This window comes from Emydura macquarii, unplaced genomic scaffold (genome assembly GCF_026122565.2).
Source record: "Emydura macquarii macquarii isolate MOO-44397 ecotype Brisbane River unplaced genomic scaffold, CSIRO-AGI_Emac_v2 contig_2768, whole genome shotgun sequence".
NCBI lineage: Eukaryota > Metazoa > Chordata > Testudines > Chelidae > Emydura > Emydura macquarii.
In genome coordinates, this window is record NW_027132905.1 from 47,480,712 (window position 1) to 47,501,475 (window position 20,764).

Here is a 20,764-nt window from a genome sequence, read left to right on the forward strand (position 1 = left end):
TCAGAGAGCAGCTCCGTAGGGGCTTCTACTGTCCAGGACAACTGTCAGGATCTATGTTAAAAGTAGGGAAAAACCATACAGCCCCAGGCTGACTGAAGGAAACTAAAATGTTGGACCTGAAACTATCAGCCTCCCCTGGAGGAGGCCAGGCCCAGAGACCTGGCCAGACTGTGCTCTCAATTACACCCTTTTAAATTAAGCATGAATGAAGTTAGCATTACTTCTGATTTACACTGGAGTGAAACAAGATTAGAACAATTAATTTCTCTTCTCCGGTTTAAGCAGTTTAGGCATTTAAGGACAGATTTCCAGAGGTGCTATCTGCTCGTGAATGAGGGTGTGCGCGCGCAGGAGGTGGGCATGTACTAAATTGCTTTTGAAAGTCTGGCCCTCACTTATTAACATCAAACACAACCCATGCACCCACTGAACTTTTATGTTAAAAAATTAGGTTTTCAGTGGGATTGAGCAAACCATTTATACTTAGGAGCCGAAATATGGATTTAGTAGCCTAAACTGGCATAAACCTGTGAATTAAGAACACAAAATCTTATCTTAAATTTTCTTAACTGTGTCTACCCTGATTTTAACCATTAGAAGGCCAAATTCTGATCTCCGTTACACCAGAATAAATCCAGAGTAATTCTGTGGTCTTCAGTGAAGTTACTCTGGATTTACAGTGCACAGCTGACATATGAATCTGAAATTTTAAGGGCAATATGAAGTACCGCTCTTGAAATATTACATGATGAATGCTAGGAACTTTCTGACTTTTTTTTTTCCTATTTGAACTCCTAAACAGGAACAGAAACTTAAATCCCTTTAGTGTTATGATCCTTCCTTACTGTGCTTTTGGTTCTGCAAAAAACTGCTGGGCTTGGAAAAAAAAAAAACAAAACGATGTTGCTGACGGTGGTCAAAGCCCATCAATACAGCACTTCCTCTGAGTGAGTGGTAAACAAGTGTAATGATGTCATTAAGAGCTGGCTGACCTGCTGATGAACTCTGGGCTGTAAATGAGATGCAAGGTGCCAACTCGCCCCCTCTTCCTCCACAGAACCAAAGGTGTCAAACACCAATCTGCAACTGTTACATATATAGCCCAAGGAACTGAAACCCTGCAGAGTCCCTTTGATAGTCAGCCCCTTTGCTTCTAAAGAAGCAAACTTCCTCTCCTGCATAAACCACACATTCAAGCAAATGCAACACACAGGATAATCTCTGATGTGTTTTGATTAAAATAAAAGCGCAACAAGAAAGGCTGTGCAATTTTGCACAGACATCACATCCTGCAACCTGAAATTGAGCAACTTGATTCAGAAATGCTGGGATCTTCAGTTTCACAAGGTTCTTGTTCTTGCTTCAACTGACAGCTCACTGTGGCAGGAGCTAGTCTTATAGGACTGACACACAGGGAAAGAAATGTTGATAGCAAGTGAACTGCAGAGAAATATTGAATGCTCCTTGTCGTGGAGGTGATTCCTTTAAACATTTCATTTGGAAGCATGAATTCTCCGTTTCAGGCAATAAACCTGAGTTGTGTTCCTTCCATTCAATGATTTTTAACAGAGAGCAGGGAAATTAGTGAGTTCATATCCAACGCAGCTCCAAGTTGCTAAAACTGCAACTTTCCCATTCCCTCCCCAAAGCTTAAGACAGCCAAACCTTACTCAGTGAATATTCTAATAACAGGGGTTGGTGTCTCTGTTTACTATTATTAGCCAGGAGGTTAAAAATCACAGATCCAAGAAAAACACTAATTTAATCTTCACGCTGGAAAGGTCTGATTGTCTGGTTTTCGTTATTGAGTGACAGAACTGCCCATTCCCTATAAGAGGAGGGAAAGGTGAATCAGTGTTGCCAAATCTCATGATTTTATCTTGAGTCTGGCAATGTTTCAAAAGAGCAGACATTAATAAACTCAGAGAACTGGTAGGTAAAGTCTCACTGGAAGAAAAACTAAGGGAAAACGGAGTTCAGGAGAGCCGACAGTTTAACCAGGAGGCACAACTGCAAACTATCCTGATGAGAAGGAAAGATAGGAAGAATAAAAGACCAATATGGCTCCATCAGGAGCTATTTAAGGACCTGAAAACTAAGAAGAAAACCTACAAAAAGTGGGAACATGGGCAAATTGCAAGGAAGCATACAAAAGACTAGCACAAGGATGTAGGGACAAAAATCAGGAAGCCTAACGGACAATATGAATTACACCTAGCAAGGGACATAAAAGGCAATAAGAAGAGGTTCTTTAAATACATTAGAAGCAAGAGAAAGATGAAGGAAAGTGCAGGTCCTCTACTTAGTGGGGAAGGAGAGCTAATAAATGAAGACATCAAGAAGGCTTAGGTGTTTAATGCCTATTTCACTTCAGTCTTCACTAAAAAAGTTAATGTGACCAGATACTCAACACAATTAATTTTAACGACAAGGGGAAAGGAAGGCAAGCCAAAATAGGAAAGAATGGTTTAAATTAATATTTAGATATGTTAGATGTATTTAAATTGGCAGGGCCTGATGAAATTCATTCCAGAGTATTTAAAGAACTAGCTGAAGCAATCTCAGAACTGTGGGAGGCAGACCTATCCTTGCTTACAGACAGCCCCCCAACCTGAAGCAAATACTCACCAGCAACCATACGCCCTACAAGAAGGCCAATCCAGGAACCTATCCCTGCAACAAACCCATGTTGCCAGCTCTGCCCACACATCGACTCTAGTGACAGCATCACTGGTCCTAACCACATCAGTCACACCATAAGGGGCTCATTCACCTGCACATCCACTAATGTTATATATGCCATCATGTGTCAACAATGCCCCTCTGCCATGTACATTGGCCAAACCGGACTGTCACTACGCAAAAGAATAAAGGGACACAAATCAGACATAAAAAATAATAACATCCATAAACCAGTCGGAGAACACTTCAATCTCCCAGGACACTCTGTCACTGACTTGAAAGTTGCTTTAGTCTTACAAAAATAACTTTAAAAACAGACTTCAAAGAGAAACTGCTGAGCTTGAAATCATCTGCAAACTTGACACAATCAGACTGGGTCTGAATCGGGACTTGGAATGGTTCTCTCATTGCAAGAAGTAATTGCCTCTGATCACACATTGTCACCTCCTAGTCAATAGTTGTGAATAGGCCTCAAGAACTCTACTGAATGGACCTTGCTTTCATCCACCTCCCCCATTGTTGTTACTTCCCTTGGATATGTATATATGTACCTTGTGATTTCTATTCCTCACATCTGACGAAGTGGGTTACAGCCCACGAAAGCTCATGCCTACAGAAATTAAATGTGTTAGTCTTTAAAGTGCTACAGAACTCTCGTTGTTTTTGCTGTATACAGACTAACACGGCCACCCCTCTGGAACTTCAGAACTGTTAGCAATTATCTTTGAGAACTCATGAGGGAGGTGTAAGGTCCCAGAGGACTGGAGGAGGACAAACATAGTACACATCTTTAAAAAGGGAAACAAAGAGGACCCAGGGAATTATAGTCCTGTCAGCCTAACATGGATACCCGGAAAGATACTGGAACAAATTATTAAACAATTAGTTTGTAAGCACTTAGAGGAGCAGCCAACATGGATTTGTCAAAAACAAATCATGCCAGACCAACCTAATTTCCTTCTTTGCCAAAGATGCTGCCGAATGGATGCAGGGGAAGCAGTAGATATGATATATCTTGATTTTGCTAAGGCTTCTGACACAGTCCCACATACCATTCTTATAAGCAAGCTAGGGAAATGTGGTCTTGATGAAATTACTATGAGATCCCTGTACAGCTGGTTGAATGACTGTACTCAAAAGAGTAGTTATCAATGGTTTGCTGTCAAAGTGGGAGGGCATTTATAGTGGGGTTCTGCAGGGGTCAGTCCTGGTACTAATCAATATTTTCATGAATTACTTGAATAATAGAGTGGAGAGTATGCTTATAAAATATTCAGATGACACCAAGCTGGGAGGGGTTGCAAGCACTTCGGAGGACAGGATTAGAATTCAAAATGACCTCAACAAATTAGAGAACTGGTCTGAAATCAAAAGGATGAAATTCAATAGAGACAAGTTCAAAGTATTTCATTTTAGGGGAAAAAAATCAAATGCACAACTACACAATGGGGAATAACTGGCTAAATGGTAGTATTGCTGAAAAGGATCTGGAGGTTATAGTGCACCAACAATTGAATATGAGTCAACAATGTGAGGCAGTTGAGAAAAAGGGTAATATTCTTGGGTGTATTAACAGGAGCATTGTATGTAAGACAGGGAAGGTAACTGTCCCAATCCGTTCACCATGGTGAGGCTTCAGCTGAACTACAATGTCCAGTTCTGGGCACCGCACTTTAGCAAAGATGTGGAGAAAGTAGAGAGAGTTCAGAGGAGAGCAACAAAAATGATGCAATGTTTAGAAAACCTGGCCTATGAGGAAAGTTTAAAAACCTGGGCATGTTTAGTCTTGAGAAAAGAAGATTGAGAGGGAACCTGATAACAATCTTCAAATATTAACAGTTAAGGGCTGTTAGAGAGAGGACAGTGATCAATTGTTCTCCGTGTCCACTGAAGGTAGGACAAGAATGGGCTTAATTTGCAGCAAGGGAGATTTAGGTTAGATAGTAAGAAAAACTTTCTAACTATAGGGGTAGTTAAGCTCTGGAATAGGCTTTCAGGGGAGGCGGTGGAATCCTTGTTATTGAAGATCTTTAAGAACAGGTTGGACAAACACCTCTCAGGGATGGTCTAGGTTTGTTTGGTTCTGGTCAACCATAGGGGGACTTGATGACTTCTCAAGGTCCCTTCCTGCCCTACCTTTCTATGATTTGGTGTTTTTCTTAAAGCCCCAACCCCTAGAGTCAAAATTATCTGAGAATCTTGTCTTTCATTTAAAATAAAAGTACGTTTCTAGCCCTTATGGTTGTGAAGAAAATAATTAAATGTGACCCAAATGCACCCCAAAGGTTCAGAAACCACAAGGTTAATAAACAGCCCAATTTTATTTATTTATTTTAAATCAAGTGATATTTTGAGGTCTGATGAATGATTTCTGAACAGCAGGGGGTTGACAACGCTGTATTTAACTGCTGCTGAAGGATACCCCAATAAGTACTGAAATGCAATTTTGCTAAGATTTTAAATGTGTTACCATCTGATGCTGGAATGCAGTGAACTGTGTGAAATGAATGAGTGGTTTCAGTCCAGTAATGGGAAAATGTGCACATAACAAAATTAGCTACTGACCCAATTAGACCCCATGATGATCAGGAGAGAGATCATGGAACAAATGGGTCATGGAACCTGAAAACGACTACCTTCAGATCCCTATATAGGTAGTCACATCCAGGTCAAGATTGAAACAGAAGCAGACAGTGTGGGATTAAGTTTGCCACCGCTTCGGCCTATGCTGCCCCTGTCTGCTAAACAGGGAACTTCAGCCGACAGGGCTGTTCCAGTCCAAATCCATTTCTGAGCACTACGTTTATACAACCACAAAGCACCGTACAATATGAACAGCCCCTCCACACACAGCCCCTCCTTAAATGGACAACTGCCGCAGTTTACAGAGAGAGAACCAAATTTAGCTTTTAGCTATAGAGGTGCCACTCAGCTGACTTCACTTGTGTAACTGACAGCAGTTCTGTTTTCAAATGTCTTTTTCTGGCCACAAGTGCAGTTCTTAGGTATTTGCTCAGGCATAGATAAAAAGCATGAATCCCTCTGTTAACCAAACCAGGTTAGCACATGGTTGCAATATATTCAATACATTGCAATTAAGAAGCTAGCACCATTAGGTTGGCTGCCTGTAGGACCCTTAGTTAATTAGGCGTAATTCATGGCTAACCTGTGAGAAGGTGCAATTTAAATTCATTACAAATTCTGCCAAGATAGCCATCTATTCTCAAGACTATTAATTAGAATCAATTTAATCCTTGCTGGGACAAAGGTCAAACTACATGGATTTGACCCTTCTCTGCTGGCGTCAGCGTTATCAACCGATGGATCTGGCACTGCCAGGGTCTGACTTGTTCGAATCGTCAACGTGTTGACACGATGCTTTGAAGAGGAGAAACCGAGCCAGACTGAGAACATCCCTCCAATAACTTCTGCTTTATCTTCCTGCTAAGCACTATGGTTTAATGCCCCGGGAGTACAAATCCACATTTGTTCTCCAAGTGGTCAGCTCTGAAGCTGTTGTTGTTCTTTGGCTTTCAGGACTTATCCCTATCAGTTTGGCATCCTCTGCCTAAATTCTTCCTCCGAACTCAAGGAAAAATGATTAGACGTGTACATTTAATTCGGTCTAGAAACACAAGTGAAAGATTTACAATAAAAACAACTTGATACTAGTCATTAGATCTTAGAAAACTAAAATAGGATCAACCTTCTGAAGGGAAGGACCAGCCAGAGTTTCAAAGAATTGAGCTAAACGGAAGCAGAATTTTCATTTGAGTGTCAAGATTCGGAGAGAGAGCAATAGAAATAAGTAGTTTTCTATTGCTTGCTCTGCTTCCTTTAATCCCTGTGATGGAGACAAGTCCCTCTGTGGCCTTCATCAGACTCTGTGCCTCAGTTCCTCCATCCTATAACAATACTTTTCTGCCTCACAGGAATATTATAAGGCTAAATTCTCTGATCACGAGCATGTAAAATTGCCTTTGAATCCTGGTGTGCTGGCTTTGAGTATGATCTCTTTTCAGGTCCATGATAAACTCTGAGGGGCTGAATTTAGAGTCTATCCACAGACTTTACTAAAGCCTTTCCTCCTGTTGTTACTACAGTTCATTATTATTAGTTGTAACGTGGGGTCACCCAAAGGCTCTGATCAGGATTGAGGTCCCATTGTGCTGGGTGCTGTACAAACATATAGGAAGAAAGATCAAGAGGAGCTGACAGACGCTTGGCCACTTTAAAAATCTAGGCCATTTATGTAGGTCCCTTAATATCAATTCAAGAGCCTCACTTCAGGCTCCTATTATTTAAAATGCTGACTCCATTTCCTGGTCCTGATGTACCTACAAGCGAGTTTTGGGGCAAGGTGCAAGAAGTGAGTGCAACAACCAATGTGAGGGAAGAAGGGATGGAGGAGGAGGGGAACAGCAATATGTTTGTGCTGTATCACAGGCCAGCACCTCGCACAACTTGTCGGTTCTCAATCATTTCACAGGTTGGTTGGTTTGGTTTCTTTGTTTACCCCTCACTTAGCTGTTGTGAGCTGGCTAATATTTTTTTTGAAGGCATCACAGCAGAAGCGGAATCCCAAGGAGGGATTTTAAGAAGGGGGCAGAGGCTTTGCAGATTAGTTCAGGGAGGGAGTTCCTTGTGTGAGGGGTATGTGGAAGAAAGTACAAAAGTGACTGTGGAAGAAGCAGATTAATGGGTGGTCAGAGGCGGCATCACTGAAAATCCAGCAGGGGTGACATGATAAGAGACAAGAGCAGAGAGTTGGGGGGGGACAGAATTGCCAAGGGCCATGACGGCAAGCAGAAGAAACGTAACTGGGCTTTATTCAGAATTTCAAAAGGCTGCTTTCCACAATCCTGCCTTCCACAATTACATTAGTGTTTCCAAGTCACCCCATCCCCCTTCCTCCCCTGCAGAAGTACAAAGGCCACAAAACAGTCCTGGTATCTTCTGTTTGCCAGCATCCACATTGAAAAGAAGAACACAAAAAGTATATTAAACTCTTTATCCCTTCTGGGGATCCCTTGCAATCCTTTGACCTTAAGCCTTGAATGCATTTCTCTCAAAGAAATTGCTGTGCCAGACTAATTAGGTGTTAGCTCAACAGCATGTTTAACTCATTTTATAGTGCAGTAAAAGCCATGCATATATTTTAATGCTTCAGACGGAAACAATTCTGCCAATCGGAATCAACTTTTTCCCAGCCTGAGCAGACTCAAGACATGAGTGCAACATACACGGACTAAGACCAAGTCTTTACAGATGATGGTGCCACACAGGTAAAACAGGGATGGATGACCCTGTTAAAAAAAGGCCCAAGCTCAAATCAAAACTATCTCCTTTCTTGTTTGAAAAAAGTTTGGACATGCAGCCTCTTTTCCTCTCTGTGACCCTGATGAGACACCGGATCTGTGCTAAAACCTATCGCAAGGTCTCAGATAGCATTGCCAAGCTTCTCAAACTGTACTGGAACATCCTGCATCTCACTGAAATTTCTGACATACATGATTTCCCCTCACTACAGCGTCACTGCAATGGGATAACTTTTGACATCTTTATGTCATTGTGCTTTGATAGGGTTGCATGACACCACCGGGTTGCTATGTGATTTCCTTCTCCATGACATCGCTCTGTATCTCTCTCTTTACGTCATCATGTTGGGTTGCAAATGCCAGGTTTGCCCTGAAAAACAAACTGAAAAAGGCAGCAGCCATAATGCTGCTTCACAGATACCAAAAGGTGGAATATCTGACATTTCTGGCTGTAATTGCCAGCTAGAGACAGAGTCTTTCAGCATTTTATTCATCCATGCCTGGGACTTGGATCAAAGGTTCTGCCCATGTTTAAATTCGTGAATCAACAGGAAAGTTAGCTGCCAATAGGAAGCATTTAAATAACATTGTTGTGATTACGTAATCCTTATAGAGAGGAAGCCTTTCCACATTCTGTATAAAGAGGTAGATTCACTCTGAGAAGCTGTAAGTCAACAAAGCCAGCAAGGAAGGTTAGATACAATTGTCTGATGAAATCCTTGACAGTGGATATAGTGGGCAAATAGTGACTCAAACTTCCATGTGCAACACACAAGAAGAAATTCTGGATTGGATACTTCAATGTGCTCTTGTAAAGTGCTGAGCTCCCTCACCAACAGCTGATGGAAAAATCCTGAACACTTTTCATGAAATTTTTCATTTTTGTTGCTGTCAAAAATTGTATTTTTTCATGAAAATGCTCGTAGTAAATTCAAAATGCAGGAAGCTTTTAACCTGGCCTATCCTCAGCTCCTACACCTTGTAGATAGGGTTGTACAGTCATCATGGGAATAGATATGCAAAATTCAAGCACAATGGACAGAAAGGGATGTAAAGAGAGACAAAAAATAAATGTTATTGTCTATTTATGAAATGCCTTGTTAGCCGAAGATGCTTGTGTTTATTCATCACTTTAGAATGGTACAAAAGAAATGTAAAGTAACGTGAGTGTGGACAGCTCCTTGAAATCCATCTCTAGAACCAATACTGGCTACTCATCAAATTTAACTCACAGGAATATAGATTATTCCCAGTTCTTCAGTGTTCTCCAATCACCATTTCAAATCCAGCCTGGTTGCCACACCTGCTCTGATGAGACTTCATTTTTTTCCTATGCCTTAAAGGCAATTTGTTGCTGCTGAAAGGTGCCCAAGTGACAGCTGTGAGAAGCCAAGTCCTATCTTTAGCCATAGAATATGTACAGCCTACACAATCTTCCCCACTACTGCCCTGAGAATGTGCATTAAACGTGACAATCGACCCAGACAAGGGAAATCAGACACAATGGCCCCATCACATCTCATTCTCACTGCTTAAGCTCTCAGCAAGAGTTCCAAACTGATGGGGGTATTTGGTATGAGATGGACAAATGTCCTCTAGGAGCTGGACTGAGACCTACTGACTCATCTCACATAGGCCACTGAATAACTGTTTTTGGTCACTATTAAGATAGACTGGAATAGCTAGTCCCAGATTTAAAGGTTTTAACGCCCTATGACATTCTGGGGTGCAATTCAGACCAATGAGAGGCTGCATCACCCCTGCTCTGCAACCTGGGGTGTCGCACAATGCTTTGCTGCTGTAGTTCCCAAACTAGTCTCCTCACAAACAGCCAGACAGCATGCAGGTTACACCCTGAGTGTCTGGTCCAGCAACTCTGACCCCAGAAGCCTGATAGCAATTACCAGTCACATACTGGCTTCCACCAGCCTTGGTTACTACTTGCAGGGTGACCCCAACACACTCCCAGCCCTGGATTTTTCCACAAAAAAACATGTGTTCTGCACTGTCCAGCCCTCTCCTGGACAGTCCAGATATATTATGTCTGTTGCCCCTCTAAAGGGATCAATATACAACTGTTTATTACCATAAATGGAGTTACCCACACAATTCAGTTTAAAGACAACATTGGATTAGCTTGAATTAAAGACTAAAACTAGTTTATTTAACTACAAAGAGAGAGAGTTTGAGTACAAGTATAAGGCATTAAAGTCAGAAATGGTTACGAGAGAAATAAAGAGAAAATGCTTTCTAAACTTAAACTAGACTTGGTTCAAGGTGAAATTCTTACCACATTCTCCCAGCAACAAGACTGACCAAATTTCAGGTCAGTATCTGCTCCCAAATTTCATAGTCTGTTCAGTGGCATAGTGTGGGTCTCCAGCGCCCAGGGGCCATACTTACATTGGCACCTCCCCTGTTGGCAACTCCTTGTAGGAGGGGGTATCTGCGGCCCATGTCCCCACACCCTCCCCTGTTGGCGTCAGCAGCAGCAGCACCCCGTGGGGGAGTTCTGTGGCCCCGTTTCCTACTCTCCCTCCACTGTGGGGGTGGCAGGGGCTGCCCAGCGGCGGGGGTGGGGGCGTGACAGGCTTGGTCCCCCTGACTCCCTCCTGATGCCCAGTGCAGGGATGGAGGAGCCAGGAGGAGGCCCTGGCTGCCTGCAACAGGGAGCAGGGACGCTCCTCTGAGGAAGGCCTGGCCGGAGCCCCTCCCCAGGCCAGCACCTGGGGGCATGCCCCCCCGCCCACCCCTCGGTACGCCACTGAGTCTCTTTCTTTTGTCTTCTTAGGTGGAAAAGAGAGAGACAGATAGGGAGAGATCTTGGGATGTTTTTGTTCCTAATTTTTATAGTTCAGTCTCTCTTTGAAATTGCATTTTCCCATGGGTTACCCCTAGGCAAAGTCCAGTGCCACTGTGAGGATAGAAAGAAGGAGTCTGGTGGTAAAGAGGTTCCATGCTATTGTTTGCTAAGATGCTGATCTGTTTGTTCTTTGCCAAAGAATGGCCACTTGATAGATGGTTGCCTATCAGCTTTGATGACACCTGGCAAGAGGCATCAGCCTGTCCTGTGTCTTTGAGAAACTGGTTTAGCCACTCCCCTGACTTGCCTGGCAAACACGCTCCAGTCATGATTTCAGCATATGTTTATAACTTTACATATAATGTTGCTACATATGATATTATTGACCGGTGAGTTATTACTTTTCAAACAACACCTCGCAAGGCATATTTTGTGCAAAAGATTATTACAATATTGTGGAGGGTGAATACAGAGGTGCATTCCATCACACCCCCTTAAAAAAACCTTGAAACCATCCAGTTCCTGTGTTTCATTAATCTAAAGGTAAGTCTGCTCTGAAATCTCAGGTGTGACTGCAGCACGTGTTGACATGCCTGAGCTGGCTTTAATCTAGCCTGCACACATGACAAAAGCAGTGAAGCCATGGCAGCATAGATTTCACCACAAGCTAGCCAGCCAGGTAAGTCTCAGGTCGGCTTGTAGAGGCCAGGCTGAATCCATGACTTCACTGCTATTGGTATTCGTGCTAGCTAAATAAAAGCGAGATGGGGCAGATCTACACATGCTGCAGTCATGCCTCTGACTGCAGTATATATACACCCTAAGCTTTCACAGAACAGGAGTTTCATGAGATACAAAGTGATATTGGCACCACAGAGACAAATGTGCTCATTGGACCCAGATATCTACACCGTGTTAAAGAACTAAGATCTGTGCAAAAAAATCCCCTCGAACAACCACATCTGGTTCCCTTTTTGAGACAGGACAAATTGTAGTTTCGGTATGTCTGGCTTCTGTATTGTTAGGTCACTAAACTGCTTATGGGGATCTCAGATGATGGCCTATGGTAGATGGCCTCTGACCAGCTGCCTTTCTGGTGTGTCTACACAGCACCAAGGAGCTTCAATACATAGATATATTTATACTCTACTGACACACCTCCAAGATTTTGCCATTATTTTGATCCAAAAACCAAACACTATAATGTGTTAGTTTTATTCTGAGAGCACAAAACACAGTACATAAAGCCAACGGAATGCTTATTTGCACAATACATTTTTCCCATCACATCTGCCCCTGGAAAAAATAGATTGGGAGTGTGTCAGGTTCTTTGGTAAACTGTGTTCTTAAAGGGATTTATGATTTCATTGTGTCAGATTGCATGACCCAAAACAAACAAGTATAATGGTGAATTATGGTGCAAATAAGATCAACTCCCTCTGTTCTAAAGCTCCTCAAACAGGAAACCGTCTCATCCTTACGCTGGAATTCACCTGCTCTTGAGGTGGTTAAGTCTGATACTTCCATTGTTTTGAATTCAGTGTGGACTAAAAGCCACATGCACATTTATAATCAAACTACATGCCAAAGTCTGGTTTGTTATTTGTATTGTGGTAGGATTCAATGGTCCCAGTGATGACTGGGATCAAATTGCACTGGGTTTACAGACACATAGGTAGGCATGAACCCTGCCCTGAAGAGCTTAAAATCTAGTCTGAGACAAAAGGCAATAAAATGAGTTTACTTTGGGTATGCTAGGTCAGCCCATCCGTTCAGGATGAAAGTCACAATCCATTCCTCTGTCATCTGGTGGTACTGGAAATGTCTTTGTCTGAAGAATGTTACTGCCCCAGAGATGTGTCTGTTTGGACTGGTGTGGCAGATTTAAATTCCTATAAGTTAAGTGTCCAATGGCAGGTGCTTTATGCAGAAGAGATTTTTCAGACACAGAATAGAAGGGCATTTAATGTCTTCAGTAGAGCAGTCAAAAATGGAGTATTGAGTTTCTCTCCAAGGACACACCAGAGCAGTGAATAAGCATTTCTTTGAATTTCAGGCCCGGTCTACACTTACCGTGAAATTCAGTGGCAGTCAAGCTTGCATATCTCCAGTCAACGTCCTAAATTCCTAAATTCTAATGAAATGCTCTCCTGTCAATGCAGTGTTTCTCTTTTTCTGGGAGGTGGATTTATTAAATTGATTTCCAGATTGACTGAGCGGGTCTCCATTTCTGCTCAATCGATCCTGAAAAATCGATCTGACGGCAGCAAATTCAGTGAAGACATACCCTCAGACCCAGTAATATGTCAGTACTTCAAGGCATCAGTATCATTGGTAAATCCAACTGCATTATGAAAAGAGATGCTCTTTTAATATACAGAACTTGGGCAAAAAAACTCAAAATATGTATGCAACTATCTACAAAAATATATACAAAAGGGAAGACAATGTCTAAACATGATTAACAAAGGCCAAAGTCAAACATTCATGCGTCCATAGATACAATCCACATGATTACTGTGGAGGGATCATTTTATTTCAAGCAGAATTAATTTCAGAGCTTTTTATTTACCCAGTGCTGGGCTGCATGGACCAAATCTTAAGATTTTATACCCTTTTTAATTTAGTCTCTACTCAAGCATTGCTGTCATTGAAGTCACTGTCAAATACAGAAGTCAGTCAAAACTCTCATTATACAAGTTGTGAGAATTACTCAGCATCTGCAATTTGGGACAAAACCTGAGTCCTTCCTCTATTCTTATTCTCACTGACTTTAGGGAACGTTGGTTGAATAAGGACTGAGTCAGATTCTGAGTAGAGAGCTCAGGATTCGGAGCACTGATTTAGATGAGAGTTGCATGTACTGATCATCACCAATCAGGATTTGGCCCAGTGGGAGTTTGTCTACATTAGTAAGGTCTTTAGGATTTGACCCTGGAAATTTTGCTTGAATAAAGAATAAACTGAGTAAAGCCACATGGGATTTTGTTCTTTGTTTTAAGACTGGGGGAAAAAACTCCAACAACCTTTGAGATAGAGGAAGCATGAGTCACCCAAAGGCTGTGTTCAGTTTTCAAAGCAAAACTTCTCAAGTAATACTTGCAGGGATTTTTGTTCACCATCCCAAAATAATCACTGTGTTATTATCACGGCAGCATTTTACAGCTGCCCACCATGTCGTCATCCTGGTTAATAGTATTTTGCAGACTTAGTGACATAATTGTCTAGATTCAAGTGCTGACAGAGTGAGGTCATGGCAATAAAACAACACATATTCAGCCTGACGGGAATTCTTGGTTTGTCGTTTTTATTGGCAATAGGAGATTCTTGCCATCTAGCACTGGCTCCTTTCTGTCCAGGCTGCCTGCCTTATTTTCATACCACAAGCAAGTAATTCCCTTTAATCACCTTGTCTCCACTAATGCAGGAAAGTGGTCATCCAGAAGATGTAATAGGCCAAGGAAGAGACATTCCAAAGCACACATGAGGCCTTATCTACAACAAATGGAGAGTGCCCATAAAATCCATTGAAGTTAATGGGAGTTGAGGATGCTCAACATCTTTGGGGAGGTGTGCAGTACCTTGAGGCATCAGGCTTGCATTAACACAAGCTCATGGCCACCCTGAGCATCTGATAGCTTGGGGATCTCTCTAACGCCATGAACAACATATACAGCGTAAAAGCCACCACTAGTCCATTCTACATCAGCTACTGTTGCCCACAGGGCACACCAAGCACAGCTGGAGACAGATAGATGAGGACAGGCCGACAAAGATTTCCAAAGAAACTATGAATACTACTGAAAATGGATTCAGTCAGAAAGAACAAATGGGATGGACAAAGAGGCAACAGTAGATCATTGTTATAACGAAGGTCACCTGTAGGAATGCTTTGGGGAATGCCAATGGATCATTTCTGAGCCCAAATTTCATGCACATCAATGCAATGCCCAATGAAAATCAATTTTGTCCAGCTTCCAGGAGAGGATAGCCCAAGATACACTGCAAAATTCAGATTGATATGTTTGAATCCCAAAGTCCAGTCCAGAGGTCAGAGCAAGGGAATGTGGTTTGAGTCATCTCTATGCAGTAATTATAAAGGCTTTTTTGTTAGTTTTATTACCTTCTGGTAATGATGACCATTCCAGGAGGCAATCAGGTCAGAACAACTCTTTGTTTAGTCATGGCTCAGTCTAAATAACAAACGATCAACAAAGTAAACAAAAATCAGAAGTGGAGAAGTGAGGCACCAAGAAAACTGCCTTAAAAGAATGCATGATTCAACAATGGAACAGATGGCTCGATGTGGTAACCAAGACTCCATCATTGGTGATTATAAAAAAAATGGGTCTAACAGATTTCTGACCACATTAGTATAATAGAAAATCCTGCAGGAAGCAGTGAGTTAGACTAGCAGATCCCAGCAATACCCTTCAACCGTAACCATCAATGAATAAATCTACTCAGCCATTCAGCCTCTTATACATTCACTGATTTCATACAATCCGCTTTCTTGGTCCGTCTCTTGGGGCCTAGGGTTCAGAATTTCCAACATTAAGTCAATAATATTTTTCTTACTACACACAGTTAGGCAAATGAGTGCCGGTGAATCACAACTGTATTTTTATAGTATGGCTACATAAAGACACCATCATACACCCAACACTGAAATCAATCATAGGGCATTTTTGGTTTTTAAATAATGCAAATCTATGCTGTTCCTCTTGGCTAAAGGCCCATGACGACAAGCTATGTGTCCTTCTACACAATCTATGTGTGAGATTATGGCACAAGACTCCAAGCTCTATTGTGAGCTAATGCTCAAATTAATATAAACCTGGAGTAAAATGTTCTAACAGCTCAGACAGCAGCATATCAAGCCTTTTGGATTTTCCAAACACTAAACCGATCAATAATCAACCAAAAGGAAAGGACAAAAAAAGGCCTCCTCTCCTTTTTCAGGACTTGAACAGTAGTAACATAAACCGCAAACATGACTGAACTGACCTTCGCAATCAGCAGTTTTGAAACTGGACACATCACTGGGGGGGATGGTGTTTAGTTTGAAACACAGCATTTGAATCCTTCCAGAGGAAATTCACAAGAGTACGTTCAAATGCACTGGGCTGCTGTTCACCGGAGATAAAACACTAGCACACCCAATTTTCTTTGTAAATAAATCTCTTTATATACACTAAATTTAAACAGTTCTGCCAGAAGTGCTCCTACCCATGTTTCAATCCTATTCCCTTTACATCTGTCCAGCTGCTTATTGAAATGTAGGTTTTGAAACCTTCTCCAGAGAAGTTTAAAGGGCTTAGGACGCAAGTAATGGGATATAGAGCCTTTAATCTCAATGGTATATTGCTGGCATGAATTTATCCTGGATCTAGTGATAACCCAAATCTCTTGCTGTCTGATGGTTGCTGGTGGTTTCAGTCCAAAACCTAGTTGACAAGTGTTCACGTAACTAAACCAATGCTGCAACTGGCACTTAACTTGTCCCCTTGATGGCAATTTCAGCAAAAAGGCTACTGAATGAATGAATATGGAAAGTGGAGTACACCTAGAGGAGGAAACTCTCTCTCCTTCAGAATCCAGACCATATTTGAAGTAAATTGGCAGGGCAGTATGGGGAAAGGAAGTTGCACACCACCACTGTCCATGATACTTCTGTCCGGTCAATAGAGGACTTCAGTTTCCAGGGATGTCAAACCAATCCTTTTCACAATCACTGCAATCACTCCTTATTTGATGACATTTTTGCAACCTTAACTGAAAATACATCCCATTTTAGAGTTAAAGAATCTTTAAAATCTGTGACATTGTAAAACGGATTCTCAGCGAGATACAGCACTTGTGATATTCTCTTGCCGTCTCACATAGAATCTGTTTAGATATATTTTACATATGCTTTAAAAAAACCAGTCCCTGATAAGAGGAATAGGATCTCAAGTGAAAGCCAACCCCCATTTAATTATCAGGTGCACCTTCATACATGAAAAATATCAACTAACTGGTCTGTAGGAAGATTCTAATCTCAAATATATGGTTGTATATCGCCGCCTACCTCCAAAACTCCGCCACTATGCCTGTGTGCGCAAGCGCAGTGATGGATCTTGTCAGGCATACTGTGTATCCACAATTAGAACCTGTTTCTTAACGTCAGTTTCCTCTCCCCATCACCCAGCAATGTTTGTGACCTCAGAATTTTGTACTATGGATGACACCTGAGTTTGTAAAACTTGCTATCATGAATGCACTGTAGAGACAAGCAGGATCAACAGTGGAAAATTAATTATAACAGATAGTTCCAGAGTGTACACAATTATCTGAAGCAATTAACTGTAATGTGAGAGGAACAGAAATAAAATAGAATATTGAACGCCTGTATGTCTGTTTTACTGTGAAGGCAACATACTAGAATATGCAATTTTAAAACATTTTACTTTTTTGCAATTCTTTCCAGTTGTCTACAACTGAAACATAAAATTAAGGAGACTGCTAAATTAGAGACGGGTTGCATCCTTTACAAAGACACTGCATCACATGGAAGAAGTCAGGTTTTGAAGTAAAAGGGAGATCAGTTAAATCTCAGGGCAAGCCAGTGGAAGTTAGGAAAACTTTCCCTAAACAAATATTGAGGGAGGAATACAGTTGGGTTTATGAGTCAAGAATTCCTGCTTTCTACACATACCACCGTCTATGACACAAAGGGGCCAAATCCTGCTCAGTGCAACTCCATCAGACTTAATAGGATAGCAATGGTGAAATCCACCCAAGGTTGCTCAGTCAGATTGTTCCTGAGACAGATGATAGCCAGAAAAGAAGACAAGGAGAGAAAAGCGAGAACATACTCTCTGTCCACGCGGCGCTATATAAATAATAATATAATATCCACATGGGCATATTTTCAATGAAACACATCAGAAAGTACTAAACTCTCCAATACTTTATCATCTTCTAGTTAGGTTTAGCACTCCCTCTGAGACATTTTATGATTCTTTCTATGAAATGAACTGTATTGTGAAACAGATTACAATTATTTTGTTTTCAACTCTATACCCAAACAGCTCCCTCGCCCTCCCACCCATGGCAATTGTTTTATTGGGGCGTATTACTATTGTTCTGTCTCCAGCAGGGTGGCAGCTAAACAGCTACTGAACCTAGTTGCAGAAATGGTGGTCCTTTCATAGCGCAGTCTGACAAAATAAATAAATAAGGAATCAGGGTGTTTTAATAGATGACGAAAGCACAGTGTCAGCAGATTGTCTAGGTCCAAAGTTCAATGACTTGTATGTTCAGCCTCCAAAGGAATTGTAAATCTCAGTGCAGGGTTTAAACTCAAACACATGCAAAATCTAAATCGAAGGCAAGGGATATCTCAAGCCACACACCCCTCAAATCTACATGCAGGTAAATCTCAATACCACACACAACTCTAATTTGTATACAACTACATCTTGGCAAACGCACAACCACACCCCTACAAGTTGCATGCAGGTTTACTTTAAATGGATATTTACGCCATGCACTATGTGACTGTCTCAGAGGAGCTGACTTTAGGGGATTCCCCCTCCCCTCCATCCCCTTCACAGCAGTTAAAGGGTAAACCTAAGCCATGGTGTCTGTTTGCTTCCCACGTTTGGAACCATCCCTGCCAGTCAAAACCGAGGTTCCTGTTCCATTTCTCTGGGTAACTCCATGACCCACCCTGAGCTCTTTTCAAGGGGGGAAGGGGAAGTACCATCAGCCCCACAGCCCAGGTTAGAGTCTCACCCCACCTCAAACGATTCTGGGGAACAAGAGGCAAAATATGGTGTGTCTATTTGGGGGGTGGGGGTGGGGGAAGGAGGACTCTCAGCAAGTTTAAGAACTGAGTTTCACCCCTGTAAAGCCACCACGGTGAACTGAACCTGCCCCCCCCCCCAGCCAAACTGGGCCCCCTTTCTAGGGCTTCGGAATCAGACCAGGTTTTCCCACGCCTTTAAGGTCCCAGCATCGCTATCAGTGGCGGGGACAGGGACACCTGTGCAGAGAACAGCCCCATCCCCTCCCTGTCCTGCACCGCGCACCCCCGTGCCCAGCTCAGCCCTGCTGAACCGGGCCCCACCCCTTCGGGTGCTCGGAGCCCCAGCCGTGCGAACAGAACATGCAACTCCAGTTCCCCCCCCCCGGCAAAACCCAGACCCGGGGTGCAGCCCGGCGCAGATGCACTCAGGGGGGCCAGGCTCTGATGGCACAGAAACCAAAGTAGCAGGGCTGGGATCTTTGACTCCCGCATCTCCCGGCTCCGAATTCTCCCAGCCACCCCGGAGCGAGACCTGGTGGTAGCAGCAGCGGGCGGGGCGGGGGCTAGCTGGTTGGCTCCCCCCCCCCCGTCCACCAGACCTCACCTTTCTGGCTCCCCGTTTAGCAAACTCCCTGGCCAGGTAGCGACCGATGCCTCTGCCCCCTCCGGTGATCAGCACGTTCTCCCGGGACAAGTCCCGGAGCCTGGCCGGCAGCACCAGGCACACGGCAGCTTTTACCACCAAATAGACCATCTGCAGAGGGAAAAGCAGCAAAGCTCCCAGCCATTTCCAAACCATCCTCTTCTTCCAGGCAGGGCAGGAAGACCAAAAACAAAAACAAAAACTCTTTCAACTCTTCACAAAACCAAATCAACAGAGTCTGAAGGGCAACACCCCCTCTTCATCCCCCCCCCCCCCAATAGGGGGAAATGTCTTTAACCCCCTTCCAAAAAACCCTGGGGGAAGAAAATCTTGGACTGGAAAGATACTTCTCTCCCCCCCCCCACCCCTCAAAAAAAAAAGTTGGGGGGTAGGAGTAAAATTGTGCAAAAGATAAGTTGATTCCCTCTCTCGCAGCTCAGTTTCCTTTGGGACTGTCACATGCAGGTTAAATGTTTTTCTACTGGAGGACAGACAGTTTGTTTAAGTTAAAAAAAAAAAAAAAAAAAAAAAAAGACAGAGAGGGAGAAAGGAGGGAGGAAGAAAAAATTAAAACCAACCAACCCCTACAGTTTAAAAAGTGCAAAATTAAAATCCAGTTTCCAAATGGCAGGGTTTTTATATTTGGAAAAAATCAAATGAAGCAGCCTAGGTCTCCAAATTTCAGCCTGCAGTGCCTTCCAGGCAGCCCATTTCTATTTTTAAACTCAGGAAATTGCTAAAATGAGACAGAATTGCCAGGACTTTCTTCTGAAGAAAGGGTCTATTCAGTGTAAGGTTGTTGCTGTTTTTTTAAAATGGCATAATAAATATCTATAGACATTCTCTTCTCTGAGCCTGTTGCAAAAGGCAGAGCTGATTAAACTGCCTCTCTCTCCCCTCTCCTGTTTCTTGCACTTGGAGGATCTGTGATCACAGACAGGGAATATGTGCTGTGTGCACGGGTTCAGCTCTGGTTCTTATTCATTTCTCCCCATCGCGCTCTCTGCCTATCACAGCAGCAGCGCCAGGGAGGTTTTATACCCCATTGAGCCTGATTGACAGTTCAAGTGTTGGGGAGATTTTACTACTGTTTCTGAGTGGCTGGCTTTGTTCTCCCCTCCCCCCCCAGAGCTATCTCTGAGCCACTGCACATAAACTCACACACACATTGAAACAGACACTCTCTGGGTTGCAGGCAGCGTGCAAGCCAAGACTTGCTGCATGCCACGTTGGGCTTGCAGCTGTAACTGAAGAGCATTGTAACAGAGAGAGCCAGCCAACCTCCTTCTGCACCTTAATAAATTTCAGAAACAGGCAGTGATCTTATTTAAACCCAACAAAAGCAAGAGAATTTGGGGTTAAGGGTCAATTAAAGGGACTCAGATATTCCTAGGAGTTTCAGCTTAATGTGGTGTAGAAGAGTAGAGGGAATCCCTTCCAAGGCTGGGAAGTTGGTAATGGGAGAGACCCTTTCACACCTTAGTTCCTGGTCTGAATCCAGCACAGGCTGTTAATGACCAAGATCT

The 20,764-nt window shown here is 42.7% G+C and overlaps 1 protein-coding gene across 1 annotated transcript in view; it reads right to left on the minus strand.

Moving 5' to 3' along the window:
• DHRS3 (dehydrogenase/reductase 3) overlaps nt 1-20,233 on the minus strand; it is a 41,084-nt gene extending 20,851 nt beyond the window's left edge. Inside the window, exon 1 of the mRNA XM_067567471.1 lies at nt 19,200-20,233. Coding sequence (XP_067423572.1) covers nt 19,200-19,394 — 195 coding nt within the window. The 5' untranslated portion in view covers nt 19,395-20,233. The remainder of the gene's footprint in view (nt 1-19,199) is intronic.
• Nucleotides 20,234-20,764: the final 531 nt, after the last annotated feature.